Source organism: Suncus etruscus, chromosome 10 (genome assembly GCF_024139225.1).
Source record: "Suncus etruscus isolate mSunEtr1 chromosome 10, mSunEtr1.pri.cur, whole genome shotgun sequence".
NCBI lineage: Eukaryota > Metazoa > Chordata > Mammalia > Eulipotyphla > Soricidae > Suncus > Suncus etruscus.
In genome coordinates this window covers 30,246,661-30,265,935 of record NC_064857.1, presented here as the reverse complement: position 1 = coordinate 30,265,935, position 19,275 = coordinate 30,246,661, and the positions used below count along the sequence as shown (strand labels likewise).

Sequence of the window (19,275 nt, the reverse complement as noted above, 5' to 3'; positions counted from 1 at the left end):
ATAGCAAAGGGGAGGCTTTGGTGGCATCCAAAGAAGAGGAAAGACAAACTCCGGGAAAGAGCTGCAGTTGAAAAGTGAGATCTTTACATTTCTCAGTGGTTCCTTCACAATCATGCTCCAAGGCTAATTGAGAATCAAGATTTCAGAGTTGATTTGTAAACATTGGGTCTTGCCGGAGGCAGCAGAGGCTGGGCACTTCACATTTCGGTTTTCTCAGAGAGAACTTAGTGGAAGGTACAGAGAGACGTGGCTGCATCAGACTGGTTAAATCCCAAGAGATTTCTGCTGAGTTCAAGTTTCATGGTTTGAAGAGTAAATGCTTTGAGGAATACGTGGCACATAAGAAGTCTTTGCTCACTCCTTTCCATTCTCTTCTGCTGGGGCTTGCACATTCAAGGTTTCACACAAAAGCCAAGCACGTATTGCTTGTGTGTCCGGGTCTTGACGTTTTTCAAGTGAGTTCCAACACTCTGACAGTGTATCTTGGAAAGAAGCAATGTTGGCTTCATTCACCTGAAAACCTCGGCAGCCCAGACTGAAGTTCTGTCACTTTAAGACCCCATTTCACATTTCTAGAAACCGACTAACTCAGGGTTATGATGATCTATTTTCCTGAGGTAATAACTGTGAATTCAATGCAAAAGCAGCATCAGTGTCCTCCCGGCCTCGCTGTTCTCTCTGGAGTCCCTTCCAACTGGCTTTGTTCAGCCCCACATGCCCGAGCATTGTTTGGGACAGCCTGGTGTTGGAAAATCGAGCCCACTCTGTGAACAAAGGCTCCACTAGGTAAGTCATAAAACCTCGAGGAATAAGAGGGAAAAAGTATTAGCACCTGCTCTGAACATTTCAGACAGTCAGTATTTATCCTCTCTAGGCCTATAGTATTTTATTACTGCCCGAATCATTTTACTCCTCAGAATAGTCTCTAAAGTGTGTGTGTGTGTGTGTGTGTGTGTGTGTGTGTGTGTGTGTGTGTGTGTGAGAGAGAGAGAGAGAGAGAGAGAGAGAGAGATAGTTCATCTCTCTCTCCCTCTCTCCCTCCCCCCATGCAAAATTTTCTCTCAAAAGAATCTAAGTAACTAGAAGGTACTTTAGGCCAGCCTGCAAAGCTGTTGTAAAGAAAGCCTTACTGTAGAATGAGACTCACAGCCAGTAGAATAGACTTGACATGAACCCTTAATGTTTGGGCAGTTACTTAATGACAAAGGAACTCAGTGCAAGAAGTGACACAAGGAGAGTCACTAAACAAGCGGTAGTATGAGGACAGGTTAACCACATTAAAAAGATGAAATTAGACCTCTCGCTATCAAACGTGCTTCTATAAAATACAGTGACGGAAACACAGGCAGGTCTCCGGAAGATAATGACTTCAATAAGATGACTTCATCGATAAAGATGAAAAAAGCAGAAATAAATAAATGTAACTGCATCAAACTAAGAGACTTCTGTACTGCAAGAGTGAGGCCTAAAAAGAGCCTATTGAGAAAGTGTTTGTGTATCACACATCAAAGGGCCAGTGTCCAAGATGTATAAATTATTCTCAAAGCTCATCGATATCAAAATGACTCCATCAAAAAATGGGGAGATGAGCAGACAGTTCCTCAAAGATGACAAAAATGGCCAGTGGCTTATGAAAAAATGTACATCATCACCAATTATCAAGTAAAACCCAAGTCAAAATAATGAGTTATCAACTCATTAGTAAGAAGGACAAAGTCCAAAAAACAGTAAGTACTCCAGGAAATTCAGCAGAAAGGGAACTGTTAGATACTGCTGATTGGACTATTCTTGGTTCAGCTTCTTTGGAGAATAGTTTGGAAAACTAAAAAATTGAGACTGAGCTTTCAAATGACCCTGCAATTCCACTCCTAAGTATATACTCCCCAAGCAGAAGAACATTTCTATGAAAGAGAATACACACATGTATGTAATGAAGTACTATTTACATTAGTCAAGATCTGATAACAGCCCAAATATCCAACAACAATGGATAAAGAAATCGAATACTCTGAGATGAAATGAAATACAGCTATGTGCTATTGGAATAATGAAATCTTGTAGTTTGCTACAACATGATCATGGATATGCTGAGTGAGTGAATGAGTCAGAAAGATAAAGACAAACACTAAATGGTCTTGCTCATATGTTGAGGATAAAGAAGCCAAAGTGGGATCGATGGAAATAACCACAAAAATAGAACTGTGTGGGGCCCGTGGTGAACCTGGGAGGGACCCATTTTAATCCACCAAATCCCATATGGTCCTCGAGCCTGCCAGAAGTAACCCCTGAGTGCAGCTGGGTATGGACTAAAAAAATAAAACAAAACAAAAAACAAACAAAAGGAATAGAATTGTGATGGATGTGATGGGAGAGTTCTGGGAAAGGAATAGGAAGGGAGGGTTCTGAGATAAGGGTGGATGAATCCTGGTACTGTGGTATTAGAGTGTAACAATACTAAGGTATGAGATAATATTGGTGACATTGTAAAAGTTAATAAAAAATTACAACCTTATTGGTGGTATTTATTATAAAAATAAAAATGACAGTATCAAAAGTAAGTGACAAGTATTTTCCACTAAGGCCAATAATGTATTCTTACTATTCTAAAACAGAAAGTTACTATTACTAATTCTATAAAATTATTTTTGATGCCCTATAATGAAATTAGAAAATTAAAATTAAAGAAAGAGAAAGTTAAGGGTAAAATTCCTTAAATTAGTAAAAATAGAAAGGAGCATAATGTTATTATTTTGTCCCCCCTTTTTGATTTTTAGGCCACACCCTGCAGCACTCAAGGCTTACTCCCGATGCTGTGCTCATAAATTATTCCTGTAGGCTTAGGAGACCAGATGGGATGCCAGGGACCGAACCTGGGTCAACCATGTGCAAGGCAAGGCAAATGTTCTACACATTGTGCTATCACTCTAGACCCCATGTTAATATTTTGTGTTTTAAATGTTTATCTTTCCTATGTCCTACAGATTTATCATTGATATCTTTTTCTAATTATGAATTTATCATTGTGTATATCTCTTCAAATTAAAATAAACAACATTTCCCTAATAACTTGCTTTTAATTTTATATATATTTACCTATCTGGATGTTGGCAATAGATTCATTGTGACGATCACAAAGTGGACTCACACCCAAATGATATTTTTTTTCAATATCTCCTGGAAATTAAAAATGAGAATTACTCATGTGGAACATTCCTACTTGGTTAAATGAACAAAGCTCTCTCCAAACTATATATTACTTAGTAAAAAAACAACAACAAACTTTACAGGTACAGTTACAGCTGCCCAGCTAATAATTTATTTTATTTATTTGCATTGGGGGGTGGGGGAGCAATACCTACCAGTGCTCACAGACCACTACTGGTGGTGTCTGGAGGAACATATGTGATACTGGGATTTAGACAAGGCCAGATGCATGCAAGTTAACACCTTACCTGTGAACTATCTCTCTAGCCCAGGGGTCTCAAACTCTCAGCCCGCGGGCCATTTGCAGCCCTCTGTACAACATTTTGTGGCCCTGCCCTAGAGGAATCTTTTTTTGTTTTGCTTTGTTTTAGTTGTTTGGGTCACACCCCCACTGTTCAAGGCTTACTACTGACTTTGCACTCAAGGATCACCCCGACTTTACCTCCTGTGGCCCCCAGGTAAATTGAGTTTGAGACCCCTGCTCTAGCCCCTGATAACCTATTTTATTTATTTTGAGAGCCACACCCAATGGTGCTCAGGGCTTATTCCTGGCTCTGTGCTCAGGGATCACTCCTGGTGGGGATCAGGGGACCATACTGGGTATAGGGGTTTGCAGCATACAAAGCAAAAACCCTACCAGCTATATTAGTTTTCTGACCCTCTAACAAACCATTTTAAATGAAGGAGGAAAATTTTTATTTGTTTGATTTTTGTTTTGGCCACACCCAGCAATGCTCATGAGTTACTCCTGTCACTGCACTTAAGAATTACTGCTGGCAGGCTGAGAGGATAGACTTGAGATATGGGATGCTGAGGATCAAACCTGGATTGGCTATGTACAAGGCAAATGCCTTACCTACTAACCTATAGCTCCATACATAAGGAATTTTTTTGTGTTTTGGCCACACCGAGCAGCACTCAGAATTTACTCCTGACTCGGTGCTAAGAAATCACTCCTGGCAGGCTCAGGTGGTGGTGGTGGTGGTGGTGGTGGTGTGCATATGAGATGCCAGACATCGAGCCCAGGTAGGCCGTATGCAAGGCAAACACCATACCTGCTGTGCTATAGCTCTGGCCCCTGGAGGAAATTTTTTTTAATAGGTGTATCTAGTCTATATTTCTGTCAGCATTTTACTTATTAACTTATTTTAAAAACATTTTTTGGGGGGCCCGGAGAAATAGCACAGCGGCGTTTGCCTTGCAAGCAGCTGATCCAGGACCTAAGGTGGTTGGTTCGAATCCCGGTATCCCATATGGTCCCCCATGCCTGCCAGCAGACAGCCAGGAGTAACCCCTGAGCACTGCTGGGTGTGGCCCAAAAACCAAAAAAAAAATTTGGGGGGGGGGGGACACATACTTAATGGTGCTCAGGTTTTATTTTTGGCTTTATCTCAGGGATTACTCCTGAAAGGCCTCTGGTATACCAGGGATCAAACCTGGATAGGCCCCATGTAAGACTCCAGTCCTCTGTCAGCATTTTAATTTAAAGCATTATTTCTGGGGCTGGAGAGATAGCATAGCAGTAAGTGTTTGCCTTGCACGTGGTTGACCTGGATTGGACCTAGGTTCGATTCCCAGCACCCTATCTGGCCTCCCAAGCCTGCCAGGAGCGACTTCTGAGCACAGAGCCAGGAGTAACCCCTGAGCACTGCTGAGTGTGGCCCAAAAACAAAAACAAATTTAAAACATTATTTCTGAAAGAAGATTCATGAAAGGAAGATCCTTAAATCCTACCTTAAAATCCCTTGGAAGCAAAAATATACAAATGATAAAAGACAGTATACAAAAATACTGAGAGGGGCTGGAGCAATAGCACAGGGTGTTTGTCTTGCATGCGGCTGACCTGGAATGGACCGGGGTTCATCCCTGGTATCTCATATGGTTCTCCAAGTCTACCAGGGGCAATATCTGAGCGCAGAGCCAGGAGTAACCCCTGAGTGTGGCAGGGTGTGGCCCCAAAACACACAAAAAATTGAGAGAACTAGTCAGCTATACTAAAAATAAAACTAGATTGTTTTCTTATCCTGTACAGTACACAAACAAACCCACTAGGCTTTGTGCTCAGGGCTTATTCCTGGTGGTGCCATGGGGTGGCGGTGAGGAGAAGAGTCATAAGACGTATTGTCATCCAACCTGGGTTGGCCATATGCAAGGCAAAACCCTACCTGCTGTACTATCTCTGGATCCCCATTAAATACTTAAAGGTATTACATACTAAAACAGACTATATATATGATATATAAAATACATATAAAAAGTTGTAAGTTTCTTGACATCAACCTGTTATTCTTTTATATATGACACCAGAAGCAGAGATAACAACAAATGTGGAGCCACAATAGATTAAAAACCTTCAGCATTGAAAAGTAAGAAAAGAAAAAGAAAAAAATAGAAAAACCTGAGAAATAGTATAGGGGTTAAGCTGTCCTCAGTTTGATCCCAGAACCATATGTGGTCTCAAAATACTATAGGGGGTCACTTCTTCTGAGCACAGAACCAGGAGAAAGCCATATGTCCTCCAAAACAAAGGAAAACAAAAATAGAAAAAACAAATCTAGCAAATGAGAGAAAATATCTGCATATCTGCCAACCATATAACTTGATAAAGGATTAATATTCAAAATATACAAAAAGGACCTCAGACAACTCAATATCCCCCCCAAAAGAAAAATGGCAGATATGAACAATACATTTTTTTTTAAAAAAAATATGGCCAACAAAAGGTGCTTATCATCACTATTTGGAGAAATGTAAATCTGAACCACACACCATACTTGTAGAATGGTTATTAATGTGATCTATATACAACATTTATTTAATTATAAAAAGAATCTTGCCATCACGGACAACAAAAATGGACTGTAAGAGAATTATACCAAGTAAAAGAGATCTGTCAGGAAAAGAGGAGAGATGTTGGGGCTAATACAGCAGGAAAGGAACTTGCCTTGCATGCAGCACACCTGGGTCTGATCCCAGCAACCCAGATGTCCTCCAAGCTTGCCAGGACTGACTCCTAGCAGTAGAGCCAGGAGGAACCCCTGAGGATTGCTGGGTGTGGGCCTCCAAAAAAAAAAAAAAAACAAAAAAAAACCCCCCCAAAAAAACAAAGACAGATGCTCTGATATATGTAAACAATAAAAACAAAATTGAGCTTATAAATACAGATGAGCTGCAGGCCAACAGTAAATGCCAATAGCACAGGATGAAGAGTGAATAAAAAATGATTGAAGGTGGCTAAAATGTACAAACTTCCACTTATGTATCAGGATGTAATGTTTGGCATGGTTAATAGCTATTTTTATGATATCATAATTTAAATATTGCTGAGTAAATCTTAAAAGTTTTCCTCATAGAAATAAAAACCCTAACTCTTGGAGCTGAATAGTATATAGGCTTTTGCCATGCATGCAGCTGACCCATGTTTGTTACAAACACCATCCCTGAGCACTGCCAGGAATCACTCCTGAGAAAAGAGCCAAGAATAGGCTTTGAGCATTGACCAATGAGACCCAAATCACCAATCCCCCTAAAAGTTTGCAACTTTTTGTGATTATTTATGTTAACTAGACGTACTGTGGTAACAACTTTCTAATGTACAAATAAATCTCTGCTACAAATTGGAAACTAATGCTATATATATAGTATATCTCTATAAAATGTCATACTCTACCACAACAAAAATAGATCAAGCTCAGGGTAATTCTTATCCTCTTCTGTCTACTCATAAATGTATGAATATAGCTGATCATTTCAAAAAAGAATAACTAATCTTAAAAACAGATGATCAATTTGTATATTGCGGTTATAGGCAGATCTGTAAAATGTCACCCAAAGATCAAACATTACTTAAAAGCATCTAACTTTGCTTCCCCTCATCCTGTCACTTACCTTGATGGAAGAATTCCTCTGTTACTTTTTCACTCCACTGCTTGCTTAATTCCCAGGTCCGACATGGGTTACAAATATCTGCACATTTCAAAGCCATCTAATGAGGAAAATATTGAAATTGTATTGAGGAAAAAAGTAAAATCTCAATTGCACTAAATTTTTAAATATTCATAGTAGTGTCAACAAAAAAAAACATTGCTTAAAAAAGGAAAAACAGGGGCCGAAGTGGTGGCACAGAGTGGTAAGGTGTCTTCCTTGCCTAGCGTAGGACGGACAGCAGTTCAATCCCCCAGTGTCCCATGGTCCCCCAAGCCAGGAGTGATTTCTGAGCACATAGCCAGAAGTAATCCCTGAGTATCACAGGGTGTGGCTCAAAAAAAAAAAAACAAAAACGAAAGACAAAAGAAAGAAAAAGCAGTAACAGAAATTCACCGCTTCTTATATTCTTTTCTTTTTTTTTCCTTATATTTATTTTATAATGCTACTAGTTGACCAAAAACATCTACAGAAATACTAACGAAGTTTTACCACTCCTCCTAGAATAAATGTGCTTGAGAATATCAAAACATCAGGTACACAACATGGGGCAGTCTAACACAAAACCACCGTTCTTTTCTTTCTTTTCTTTTCTTTTTTTTTGGCTTTTGGGCCACACCCGGCGTTGCTCAGGGGTTACTCCTGGCTGTCTGCTCAGAAATAGCTCCTGGCAGGCACGGGGGACCATATGGGACACCGGGATTCGAACCAACCACCTTTGGTCCTGGATCAGCTGCTTGGCAAGGCAAACGCTGCTGTGCTATCTCTCCGGGCCCTCACAGTTCTTTTCTTTCTCATCCTTTTCTTCACCTTCTCCTTCTCTCTCTTCCTCTCCACTCTACCCCACCTCTCTCATTCTAACTAAAACCACTGTTCTTTTTCTTTCTTTCATCCTCTAATCCAGTGGTCCTCAAACTATGGCCCATGGGCCACATATTGTATTTGTTCCCGTTTTGTTTCTTCACTTACAAAATAAGATATATGACGTGTGCATAGGAATTTGTTCATAGTTTTTCTTCTCTCTCTCTCTCTCTCTCTCTCTCTCTCTCTCTCTCTCTCTCTCTCTCTCTCTCTCTCTCTCTCTCTCTCCCTCCCTCCCCCCCCCTCTCTCCACACACTTCTTTCAATTCTTTCATTCCCACCCCCATCTTTGTATTTGGGTCACACCTATTGGTCTTAGGGCTTATGAGATCACTCCTGGCAGTGCTCAGATGACCAAATAGATTGCTAGATATTGAACCTGGCCATGTACAAAGCAAGCCCCTACCTATTACTGTAGTATCTATCACTCTGGCCTCAGTTCTGTATTTTGTTTTTAGCAGTAAGGCCTTGTGAAAAACAAAACACTGCAGCCTGAGCGATAGCACAGTGAGTAGGGCATTGGCCTTGCAAGCAAGCAGCCATCCTGGGTTCATTCCCAGCACTCCATACGTTCCCCCAAGTCTGTCAGGAGTGATTTCTGAATGCAGAGCCAGGAGTAATCCAGGAGCATTGTATTTGGCCCAGAAACCAAAACAGGCAATAACAACAACAACAACAACAACAAAAATGCTGGGGTTGGAGTTATAGTACAGGTGTGCCTTCCACACAGTCAACCTGGGTTTGAATCGCACATTCCATTTCTTGAGCCCACCAGGAGTGACCTTGAAAGAAGAAGAGCCAGGAGTAAGCCCTGAATACTGCCAGTTTGGCCTCCCAAACAAAAACAAACAAAAACAGGTGCTTGATAATTGGCATTCTAATCACATAAATATGACTTCCTGTCAGAAAACTGGAGTCTGAAAAACAAAACTGAAGGTGCTTCCTAGACTTACCAGTGATTGACTCTATAAAATGTTTTACTGAAGAAAAGGAAATGGCATGTCTTTTCCTTTAACTCCTTTTAAAATTACATGAGAATATTTTTTTTAGACGTTTTTTGTTTTTGGGCCACACCTTGTGATACTCAGGAGTTACTCTTGACTATGCACTCAGAAATCAATCCTGGCTCAGGGGACCATATGGGATGCTGGGGGATGGAACCTCGGTCCATTGTAGGTTAGCATGTGCAAGGCAAACAGCCTACCACTTGTGCCACCGCTCCATCCCCTACATAAGAATATTTTAAGTTTATATGAATAGTCCTAAGATTCCCACTAGATATAGACCTTATTTTACCTGTAAAACCAAATGCCGGTGTCTGGCATCGTCCAGGTGTAAATCACCTCTATCTAAATGGGTTCGAAACAATGCTAGATACTCATTTTGGCGACTGATATCTGTGGCTAATATCAAAGCACCGATCTGAGTCTCCATTTGTTTCCTGGAATGAGAAAATACAAGATCTTCAATAAATTGCTACTTCTTTATTTTTTTTTTAATTTTGACTAAAAAAAACAAATGTATGGAAAAGTCTAATAATAGATTACAGTGAACTATTTTTGATATACTGAATCATTCACATTTGAAGCATTAATTCAAATATTTTAGATTATCTGCATATTGTGTTATTTTATTTTTTTCTCTTAAACTAAAGGTTCAGGAAGTTTTTTAGTCTTAAGATATTCAGATTGCCAAGAAATAAAGTAACTTGTTAACCAGGCATCAAATATAAATTTTCAAGAACACATAAAAGAAAAACCAACTATAAGGCTGGAGAGATAGCATGGAGGCAGCACATTTGCCTTGCATGCAGAAGGACTTTGGTTCAAATCCCAGCATCCCATATGGTCCCCCAAGCCTGCCAGGAGTGATTTCTCAGCGTAGGGTCAGGAGTAACTGCTGAGCGCTGCTGGGTGTGACCCAAAAACCAAAACCAAAAATCAAAAATACCAAAAAAAAAAAAAAAAAAAAAAAAAAAGACTATATGGGGCCGGAGAGATAGCATGGAGGTAAGGCGTTTGCCTTGCATGCAGAAGGACGGTAGTTCAAATCCCGGCATCCTATATGGTCCCCTGTGCCTGCCAGGAGCGATTTCTGATCTTAAAGCCAGGAGTAACCCCTGAGCGCTGCCAGTTGTGACCCAAAAACAAAACAAAACAAAACAAAAAGACTATAAACAAATAGGGTTTGCTAGAGACCATCAATGTGCAAACATTTTTCAAAAGAGTGCTTTATCTTGACAATCAAGGTAGAATTATTTGCTTAAACATAAAAATTCAGGGGCCAAAGTGATAGCACAGCAGTAAGGCATTTGCCTTGCACGCGACCAACACAGGACGGATGGATGGTGGTTTGAATCCCAGCATTCTAGAGCCTGCCAGGAGCAACTTCTGAATGCAGAACCAGAAGTAGCATCACTGGGTGTGACCCAAAAACAAAAAACAAACACAATTTTTTTTCATTAGGGCTATGGAGACAGCTCAAGAATTCGTATGAGAGTCCGAGTTGGATCCCTACCACCACACTGCCCTCTGCTCTCCTGCACACCTGTGGATAACCATGATTGCCCACAAACATAGAGCATCAGACCCTCAGTGCTGAGCATCCCAGGGAATGGCGGGCGATAAGCTCCTCAAGCATCACTGGCTATGGCTAATAGCAAGTAACAGGCATGTAGGGGCTAGAGAGATGACAGTAGGGTGAGAGGTTAAGATGCTTGCTTTGCACTTGACCAACTGGGGTTCAACCCTCAGCAAGTCATAAGGACACCTGAGCCCCACCAGGAGGTAAATTTAGGTTTCTTTATTTAGTGCCCAAGAGCTAAAAAGAGAAAGGGATGCCCAAATGGCAAGACTAACCCATTCAACAAAAGAATCTGCAGATTTTCTTTTTCAGTGTCAAGGTTGAACCCAGGATATCACATGCAGGGCATGTATCCTACAACTAAGCAACATCCCTGGTCATTCTAGAGACTCCTGATAAAATTCTCTCCCACACTTAACAAAACTTATATTCAGTGTACACATTTTCAGTGTACAAATCAAGAATTAACTATCTATATAAATATCCAATTGGGGGAAAGGAAAAAATGCTAATATTAATAACAATGATCATTTTTTAATTGTCAAGTCAAAAATATGGACCAAACTTAAAAAAAAAACTTTTCTTTCGATGGGGCAGAGCAAAGAGTATCTGTTATAGTGACCAGTAAAGAGTACTACCAACAGATTAAAAAGCTCACACAACTGAGTATGAACTAAAACCCTAAAGAAAAAAAGAAAGTTATTATGTAATAGCATTTTTAATTTTCAATTTCCATTTTTATCGAAGTTAGCAAGGTTAATCACCAGATACAAAACATCAAAAACGGTAATGATGGGGCCAAAGTGGTGATGCAGTGGGAGGGCGTTTGCCTTGCATGTGGCTGACCTAGGACAGACCATGGTTCGATACCCTGACATCTCATATGGTCCCCAAGCCAGGAGCAATTTCTGAGTGCATAGCCAGGAGTAACCCCTGGGTGTCACCGGGTGTGGCCCAAAAACAAAACAAAAAAAGGGGGGGGTAATGAGGGGCCAGAGTGATAGCACAGCAGTAGGGCATTTGCCTTGTGAGTAGTCAACCCAAGACGAGCCTGGATTCAATTCCCAGCATCCCATATAGTCCCCAAGCCTGACAGGAGTGATATCTGAACGCAGAGCCAGGAGTAATCCCTGAGCGCTGTCAGATGTGACCCTCCCAAAAAACAAAAAATGAATGAATCAAAAAAAAAAAAAAGAATGAGAGGCCAGAGATAGTACAGCAGGTGGGGGTTTGCCTTGCATGGGGACGACGAAGCCAGTTTGATCCTTGGCAACCTATATGTTTTGAGGGTGTATTTTCAGGACTGAGTCAGAATTAACCTCTGAGCATTGCCAACACCCCTGCCTCCTCCACCCGAAGGAATAAATGAAAAAAACATTTCAACTGACTTCATTTTGTTTTGTTTTGGGGTCACTCCTGGCTCTGCACTCAGAAATCGCTCCTGGCAGGCTCGGGGACAATGTAGGATGCCTGGGATCAAACCCAGCAAATGCCCTACTGCTGTGCTATTGCTCCGGCCCTCAATTGACTTTAATCAAGAGAAAGATAAATTATAAATACAAACTTTTAAACAATATTATATTTGTACAACAATAAGTAATTTTACTTACCATAAGAATTGTCATAACTCCAAATTATATCCATAAATGAGATTTTAAAAAAACTAAAAGTCCAACTTTTTCCTTATACTCATTATATAAAAACACAAAAGGCTTCTAAATTTTTTTAATTATGACAAGAAAAAGGAGTAACAGTATTTTAAATTTTAATATCCTAGTACATTTTTATGTATCATCATTTGTCTTGCATTAAATTATTCACATCTACTTACACAGCTTTCTTTTCTAAATTATTTTGTATTAGAGCACTGATTTACAAAGTGTTCACATTACAGTTGTTTCAGGCATTCAATGTTCCAAACTCAAATCCCACAACCTTTGTGACCTTCCCTCTACCCAACCTGTCCCTTTAGCAGGTACAAATTTATGTTACATGCTTGTTACAACGAAAAGGAAACTGAAATGATCAGAAAATAGATCAATAAAAGCCAGTTATGATAGTTGTTATATCCCACATGGTGTTATTAAAGTCAGGGTCTCAGAATTTACTACTGAAATGGTTGGGGCTAACTGAGCCTTCTGTATTACTGTTTTCCCTCACTGAGTTTGGTGGGTTTCTATGAAACCTCCTCTGAAGCTGTGGAGCCGTGGAGTTTAGAGCTGTGGGCCTTGGGAACTGGGCCACATACATGTTTTAGGAGGTTGGACATGGTAGGTGATGGGCCTAAGCAGAGGGAACAGAACCTGCCCACTCCCAATATATGGGATGATTTGGTGGCTTTTTGAGGATTAGTTCTTAGAGTAAGTGAGACATTAAGAAAAACTGTGGATCAGGACACAGACTTCTTTAAACTACCAGGTTCATTGTTTCTTCTCTCTCCACAGGAATTTTTTTGTTTGTTTGTTTTTGGGCCACGCCCGATGACTCTCATGGACTACTCCTGGCTTATGCACTCAGAAATCACTCCTGGCTTGGGGGACCATAGGGGACTCCGGGGATTCAAATTGTGGTCCGTCCTAGGTTAGTGCATGCAAGGCACTTGTGCCACCACTCCGGCTACTTCCACAGACTTTTTTAAACCAGGTTCATTTACATCAATGTGTTCTCTCTCTCTCTCTCTCTCTCTCTCTCTCTCTCTCTCTCTCTCTCTCTCTCTCTCTCTCTCTCTCTCTCTCCTCTCTCTCTCCTCTCTCTCTCCCCCCCCCTACCTTTCCTTTCTCCAGACTTTTTTAAAACATCAGGTTAATTAATTTATTTTATTTTATTATTATTATTTTGGTGTTTGGGTCACATCCAGCAGCACTCAGGGGTTACTCCTGGATCCACGCTCAGAAATTGCTCCTGACAGGCTCGGAGGACCATAGAAGATGCCAGAATTCAAACTACCATCCTTCTGCTTGCAAGGCAAACACCCTACCGCTGTGCTATCTCTCATCAGGTTAATTTATATCAATGTTCCTTTTCTCTCTCTCCCTCTCCCCAGTATTTCCTCTTCTTCTCCTCCCTCCCTGCACCCCTCAATCCTGGTGGTGCTCAGGGCATTTACTCCTGGCTCTTTGCTCAGGGATCACTCTTAGCAAGTGGCTCAGAAGACTACATGTAGTATTGGAAATTGAATCTGAACTGACTGCAATGTAGAAATACCTTACTACTGCACCATCCCTCTGGCCCTTTCAGTGTTTCTCATGCTTGCAATGGCCTGCTGAGTAGAAAGTTATCTTTTTTGTTTGCTTGGGCTATACCTGGTGATACTCAAGGCTTACTCCTGGCTCTGCATTTAAAATTTAAATTTAATTAATTTTAAAGTTGATCTTATCTAACAAAATTAGTATTTTCTTTTCTTTCCATTCATCATTTTTCTTTTTCTTTTTTATTATTTATTTATTTATTTATTTTTGGTTTTTGGGTCATACCCGGCGTTGCTCAGGGGTTACTCCTGGCTGTCTGCTCAGAAATAGCTCCTGGCAGGCACGGGGGACCATATGGGACACCAGGATTCGAACCAACCACCTTAGGTCCTGGATTGACTGCTTGCAAGGCAAACACCGCTGTGCTATCTCTCCGGGCCCCCATTCATCATTTTTATCCTGTGATTCCAGGATGATGTTACTGAGGATATAAATTTTTCTGATTTTCAGGGGCCGGAGCAATAGCATAGCGGTAGGGCATTTGCCTTGCATGCAGCCAACCCTGGACAAACCCATGTGGTCTCCTGAGCCTGCCAGGAGCGACTTCTGAGCTCAGAGCCAGGAGTAACCCCTGAGCACTGCTGGGTATGGCCCAATAACCAAAAATTTTTTTAATTTTCAGATTTTGGAATTTCCAAAAACATATTTAAAAAATCTATTAATAAAAAAAAGTACATCTGCTATCTCCCTGACAAAGGAGGGAACCAGGGTACATTGATGGAGGGAAAGGGGACACTGATGGTGGGACTGAGGGTGGAACTTGCCTGACATTTCTATTATGAAGAGCTTTGTAAACCATGGTGTCTTAAAAATCTATTACTAGAGTAATATTTTCAGGGATCATTTTTTTAGTTCGTTACTAGAGAAGTTTCCTTTCAGTCCAATTTACCTTTATGTGTGAAAAATAAAGTTTCATCTGAACATAAATTGAAAATGTGTACAACTACTTACACAGATCAACAGTAATTACAAGCCATTCTGTATTTGGGGTGAAGTATATTATTCTTGTTTGGGGAGGGGAGGGTCATACCTAGCAGTGCTCAGGGCTTACTCCTGGTTGAGAATCATATGCAATGCTGAGATACAAATCAAGATTGGTCACATGGAAGGCAAATGCCTGAATTCCTTATCTCTCCAGATTCTTGGAGTCAATTTTATAATACTGAAATCTATGAAACAATCTTTTAAAAAATTCACTTAATTAAAAGTACTGCATGTTTAAATTTTTAATATTTTGATATAAAGTTGTTTTATGTTTCTAGAATACCTGGATATAGTAATATAATTTTATTTTTGGGATTTATTGGGAACACATACCCAGCTTTTCTTGGGAAACCAAATATGGTGCTAGAAATTGAACTTGTGTTGGCTGTGTGGAAGTTAAGTGCCCTACCTGTTGTGTTATCTCTCTAGCCCTGTAACAATATTTAAAACTTTCTACAATTGTAGAATGGTCTATGTAGAAATTTCCATACTTGGGGTTGGAAAGGTAGTACAGAAGGTAAGGTTTGTCTTGCATGTGGTTGATCTGGGTTGGATCCCTGACATTCTTTAAGGTTACCCAAGTACTGCCAGAAGTATTTCCTGAGTGCAGAACCAGGAGTGAGGCCTGAGCATCTTTGCGTGTGGCCCAAAAACCAACCAAACAAACCAAAAACAGACAAAAGCAGCAAATAACCCCCAAACCAATAACCACATAAACCCCCCAAAACTCTGAAAGTCTGTCTTAAAGAACTTACCTGCTTTCTATTGGCAAGTGTGAGAATAAACCAGATTCTCTCAATAATCCCACTGCTGATCTCCAGTGGTGATTTTCTAGTACTGAGGTATTCTGCCAAAATAAAAGAGGGAGGAGCATTTCTAAGTTATTCAGTGTTAGTTTCTTTCCGCACAAATAATTTCTAAAGTATTAATAATATGATTTCCATATAGAACTTATTAGTATTCCTACTTGTACTTCTTTAAAACAAGAAACCGTTTTCTAACTACTATCTGATTACATTCTGATAAGATTGCACTAACCTTGTATAAAGTTGCCAGGTAATGGTTAGTTTTAATGAGGAAAGGTTGATTGACACCTGGATGATCCAGATCATGGGTGGCAGCTGCAATTAAGCTCAGCAAGACATCCCAAGGAGTCACAGAATTGGCAAGCTGAAGAGTGACAAAAGAATACTTTATAGGGTTGGAGCAATAGCACAGCTGTAGGGCACGCTGCAGACCAGAGATGGACCCTGGTTCGAATCCTGGCATCCCATATAGTCTCCCTGCCTCATCCCCTCCGTGCCTGGCAGGTACAGGGGATCATATGAGATGCTGGAGATCAAATCCAGATAGACCAAATGCATGGCAAAGACCTTGCCCACTAAACTATCACTCTGGTCCTTCACCCTACTTTCTATCCTAAAATCTAGCCAACACTAACATTTTAGTAGAGAAGAGTTTAAACTCATACAGTTCACCACTAGACATCTCTTTCAATGTCATGCATATACATTAATCCCACATATGGAAAATGAAACCCTTTATCTACAAGATCAACATCTTATACTTGCTCATTTTTCTAAATTCCTTCTCTCATGGAAGACTTGCCTCTTCTACTTAGTAGTCCAAATTAATCCTCACGAAGTGCTCTCCCTATTCCATTTCTCCAATATACTTAGACATATTTCCAAGTCACTCATATTCCCAAGAGATCTCCTATACCATCCACTTCTCTACACTTCCTTAAATCCCTATGTCCTCATGGAGCTCATACAGAGCCCAATGAAATATCTAACATAATGTATGAGGTTTCAGATAATTAGGTCTTTGCTTGTACTCCTACAACCTCTGTCTACAATCACTCCACTTTTCCAGCTGGGGCACATCTGGCAACCTGATCCATTCTTGTGAAGAAAGTTGCTAATTTTGAGTGAAATCATTAACATAAGGAAAATATTTTACGATAAATGTCAATATCTTACCTTGGGTTCTTTTAAGTAACAATGCATGGCCTGAGTAACGTCTGCAGCATGGACTGCATTGTGGTAAGGGTTCTGACTATGATAATCTTCTTGAATCATAACTACAGCAAAAAAAAAGAGACACTGAATGTAATTAAAGACTAGATGAATAAATGAGTATAAAAATTGGACAACTATGAGTTCTCTGCTTATACTTCCACATGGCTATTATATGACTGCTCAGACTTAAAGATAAGAAATATCTCCTAGCTTACATGCAAAATTGTACAGATTCCTGACTACCCCTCAAACCAGGGTTTTGGGCCTTCGAAGCTTTCCTGCCAAGAGGTACAGCTCATCCCTGACTGCCTTGCTTTGCCATCAGCAAGCAAGCAAGCAGCAGCAGTGATGGTGAGTCAGGGCTTATAACTAAGTTCATGCATCAGGGCATCCCAGCTCACTCTTAAGAACTATATACCACTCTTGGAATAAACTCAGAACATTTATCTCTTTCTTCTCTTGTTATTAATATGCTATGGTCTCAAAATCAGCTGCCTCCTTTGAGTTAAAAAAAAAAAAAAAAAGACTGGGCAGAGACGGGACAGACATTCCACAGAAACCCCACTACGGTCACACTGGTGTTGACCTGTTCCCAAATGCTGATGCTCAAACATGCCAGCCAGACCAGAAGCAGCACTCAACAACGGCAGCTCAGGAGCTAAACAACTGTTTGCTGTTTTAAGTCACTCATTTGGGGAGTGGTTGGTGCAGTTATAGTTAATTGACATAAATGATACAATATTTAAATATACGAGTTCTTATATAAAATATTACCGTTAGTGAATTAGAAGCACTTACCTAAAAATCTACGAAGTTTCATCATATCTAAACGGAAGTATTCGATTAATCCATGAAGACTAAATAAGTGAAAGGTTAAACTTACTAGACTATTTCCTAAAAAGAAAGAAGAAATATCATTGTGAAATATGAGCTAATATTGCATATATTTCCAAATATGGAATTTGAATATACATTAAAAGGGGCTAAATTCTTTAAAACTATGTCAAATCTGTATATTCTCGGACCAGGGATGTGGCTCAGTAGTGAATTATATGGTTTGCATGTCTATGAAGTAGGTTTGAATCTAGACAGCATTTTTCCCCATGTTAAGAAAAACAATAATGTTTCTTTCATTTGCTATAAACAGTGAACTGGAACACAAACAATTTTAAGAGAGAGTAAATCTTTTCTTTTTTCTTTTTTTTTTTTTTTGGTTTTTGGGTCACACCTGGCTGGCAGTGCTCAGGGGTTACTCCTGGCTCTACACTCAGAAATCGCTCCTGGCAGGCTCGGGGGGGCCATATGGGATGCCAGGATTCAAACCACCGTCCTTCTGCATGCAAGGCAAATGCCCTTTCACCATGCTCTCTCTCTGGCCCTTGAATCATAACTACAAAAAAGAATCATCTGGCCCTTGAATCATAACTTTAAAAAAGAGTATAAGTCTTTTTTAAAGACACAAAATTCATTAAAATCTATTCTTAAATCGTAACTGCAGCAACAACAACAACAACAACAACAACAACAACAAAAAAAGGAAGACAATTTGAATATTGTCCCATATGGAGAAGTTAGTTCAGCTTTATAACCTTTTGAAACAAGGTTGCCTTTTCTCTCTCTCTCTTTTTTTTTTTTTTTGTTACACCTAGCAATGCTCAGGGTTACTCCTGGCTCTACTCTCAGAAATCACTTATGGTAGGCTAGGGGGCCTATATGGGATGCCAGGGATTGAACCCAGGTTTGCTACCCTACCAGCTCTGGTCCCTGAAACAAGGTTGTTCTTAACTTTCTACTCATTTCACCTTTATCACTTTACTTTAAAGGATCAAGGCTAGCTTAGAGCAAACTTCTTTAGCTTAAATTTTCTTTCTTTTTTTTTTATTTTTCTTTCTTTTTTTTGGGGGGGGGGCACACCTGTTTGATGCTCAGGGGTTATTCCTGGCTAAGTGCTCAGAAATCGCCCCTGGCTTGGGGGGGCCATATGGGACTGAACCCATATGGGATTGAACCACAGTCCTTCCTTGGCTAGCGCTTGCAAGGCAGACATTTTACCTCTAGCGCCACCTCTCCGGCCCCAGCTTAAATTTTCTTAGGTGAAATTTGTTTATCCTAAATATTCATGGTTAGGGGGCGGGAGTGATAGCACAGCCTTGCACGCTGCTGACCCAGGATAGACTGAGTCCGATTCCCAGCATTCTATATGATCCCCTGAGCCTGTCAGGCATGACTTCGAGTAATTCCTGAGTGATGCCAGTGTGACCAAACCAACCCCCAAAGCCAAAAACCCCAAAACAAAAAAAACAAACAAACTAAATATTCATGATTAGCAAGAGGGATCCGTGATCTCTTTAAGATCAAAACTCATAACTCAACCACTTGCCTCTCCTTATACTGGAGTAGAAAATCAGGTAATTGCTTGAGACAGGATGCAATCACAAAATAATCCATTA

The 19,275-nt window shown here is 40.2% G+C and overlaps 1 protein-coding gene across 1 annotated transcript in view; it reads right to left on the bottom strand.

Annotated features, from left to right (window-relative positions):
* Window positions 1–474: 474 nt before the first annotated feature.
* Window positions 475–19,275, bottom strand: part of PDE7A (phosphodiesterase 7A) — a 105,402-nt gene continuing 86,601 nt past the window's right edge. The window contains exons 6-13 of the mRNA XM_049781822.1: window positions 17,624–17,719; window positions 16,787–16,887; window positions 15,843–15,974; window positions 15,560–15,651; window positions 9,286–9,430; window positions 7,093–7,189; window positions 3,094–3,174; window positions 475–800 (exon numbers count right to left, since the gene is read on the bottom strand). Coding sequence (XP_049637779.1) covers window positions 595–800; window positions 3,094–3,174; window positions 7,093–7,189; window positions 9,286–9,430; window positions 15,560–15,651; window positions 15,843–15,974; window positions 16,787–16,887; window positions 17,624–17,719 — 950 coding nt within the window. The 3' untranslated portion in view covers window positions 475–594. The remainder of the gene's footprint in view (window positions 801–3,093; window positions 3,175–7,092; window positions 7,190–9,285; window positions 9,431–15,559; window positions 15,652–15,842; window positions 15,975–16,786; window positions 16,888–17,623; window positions 17,720–19,275) is intronic.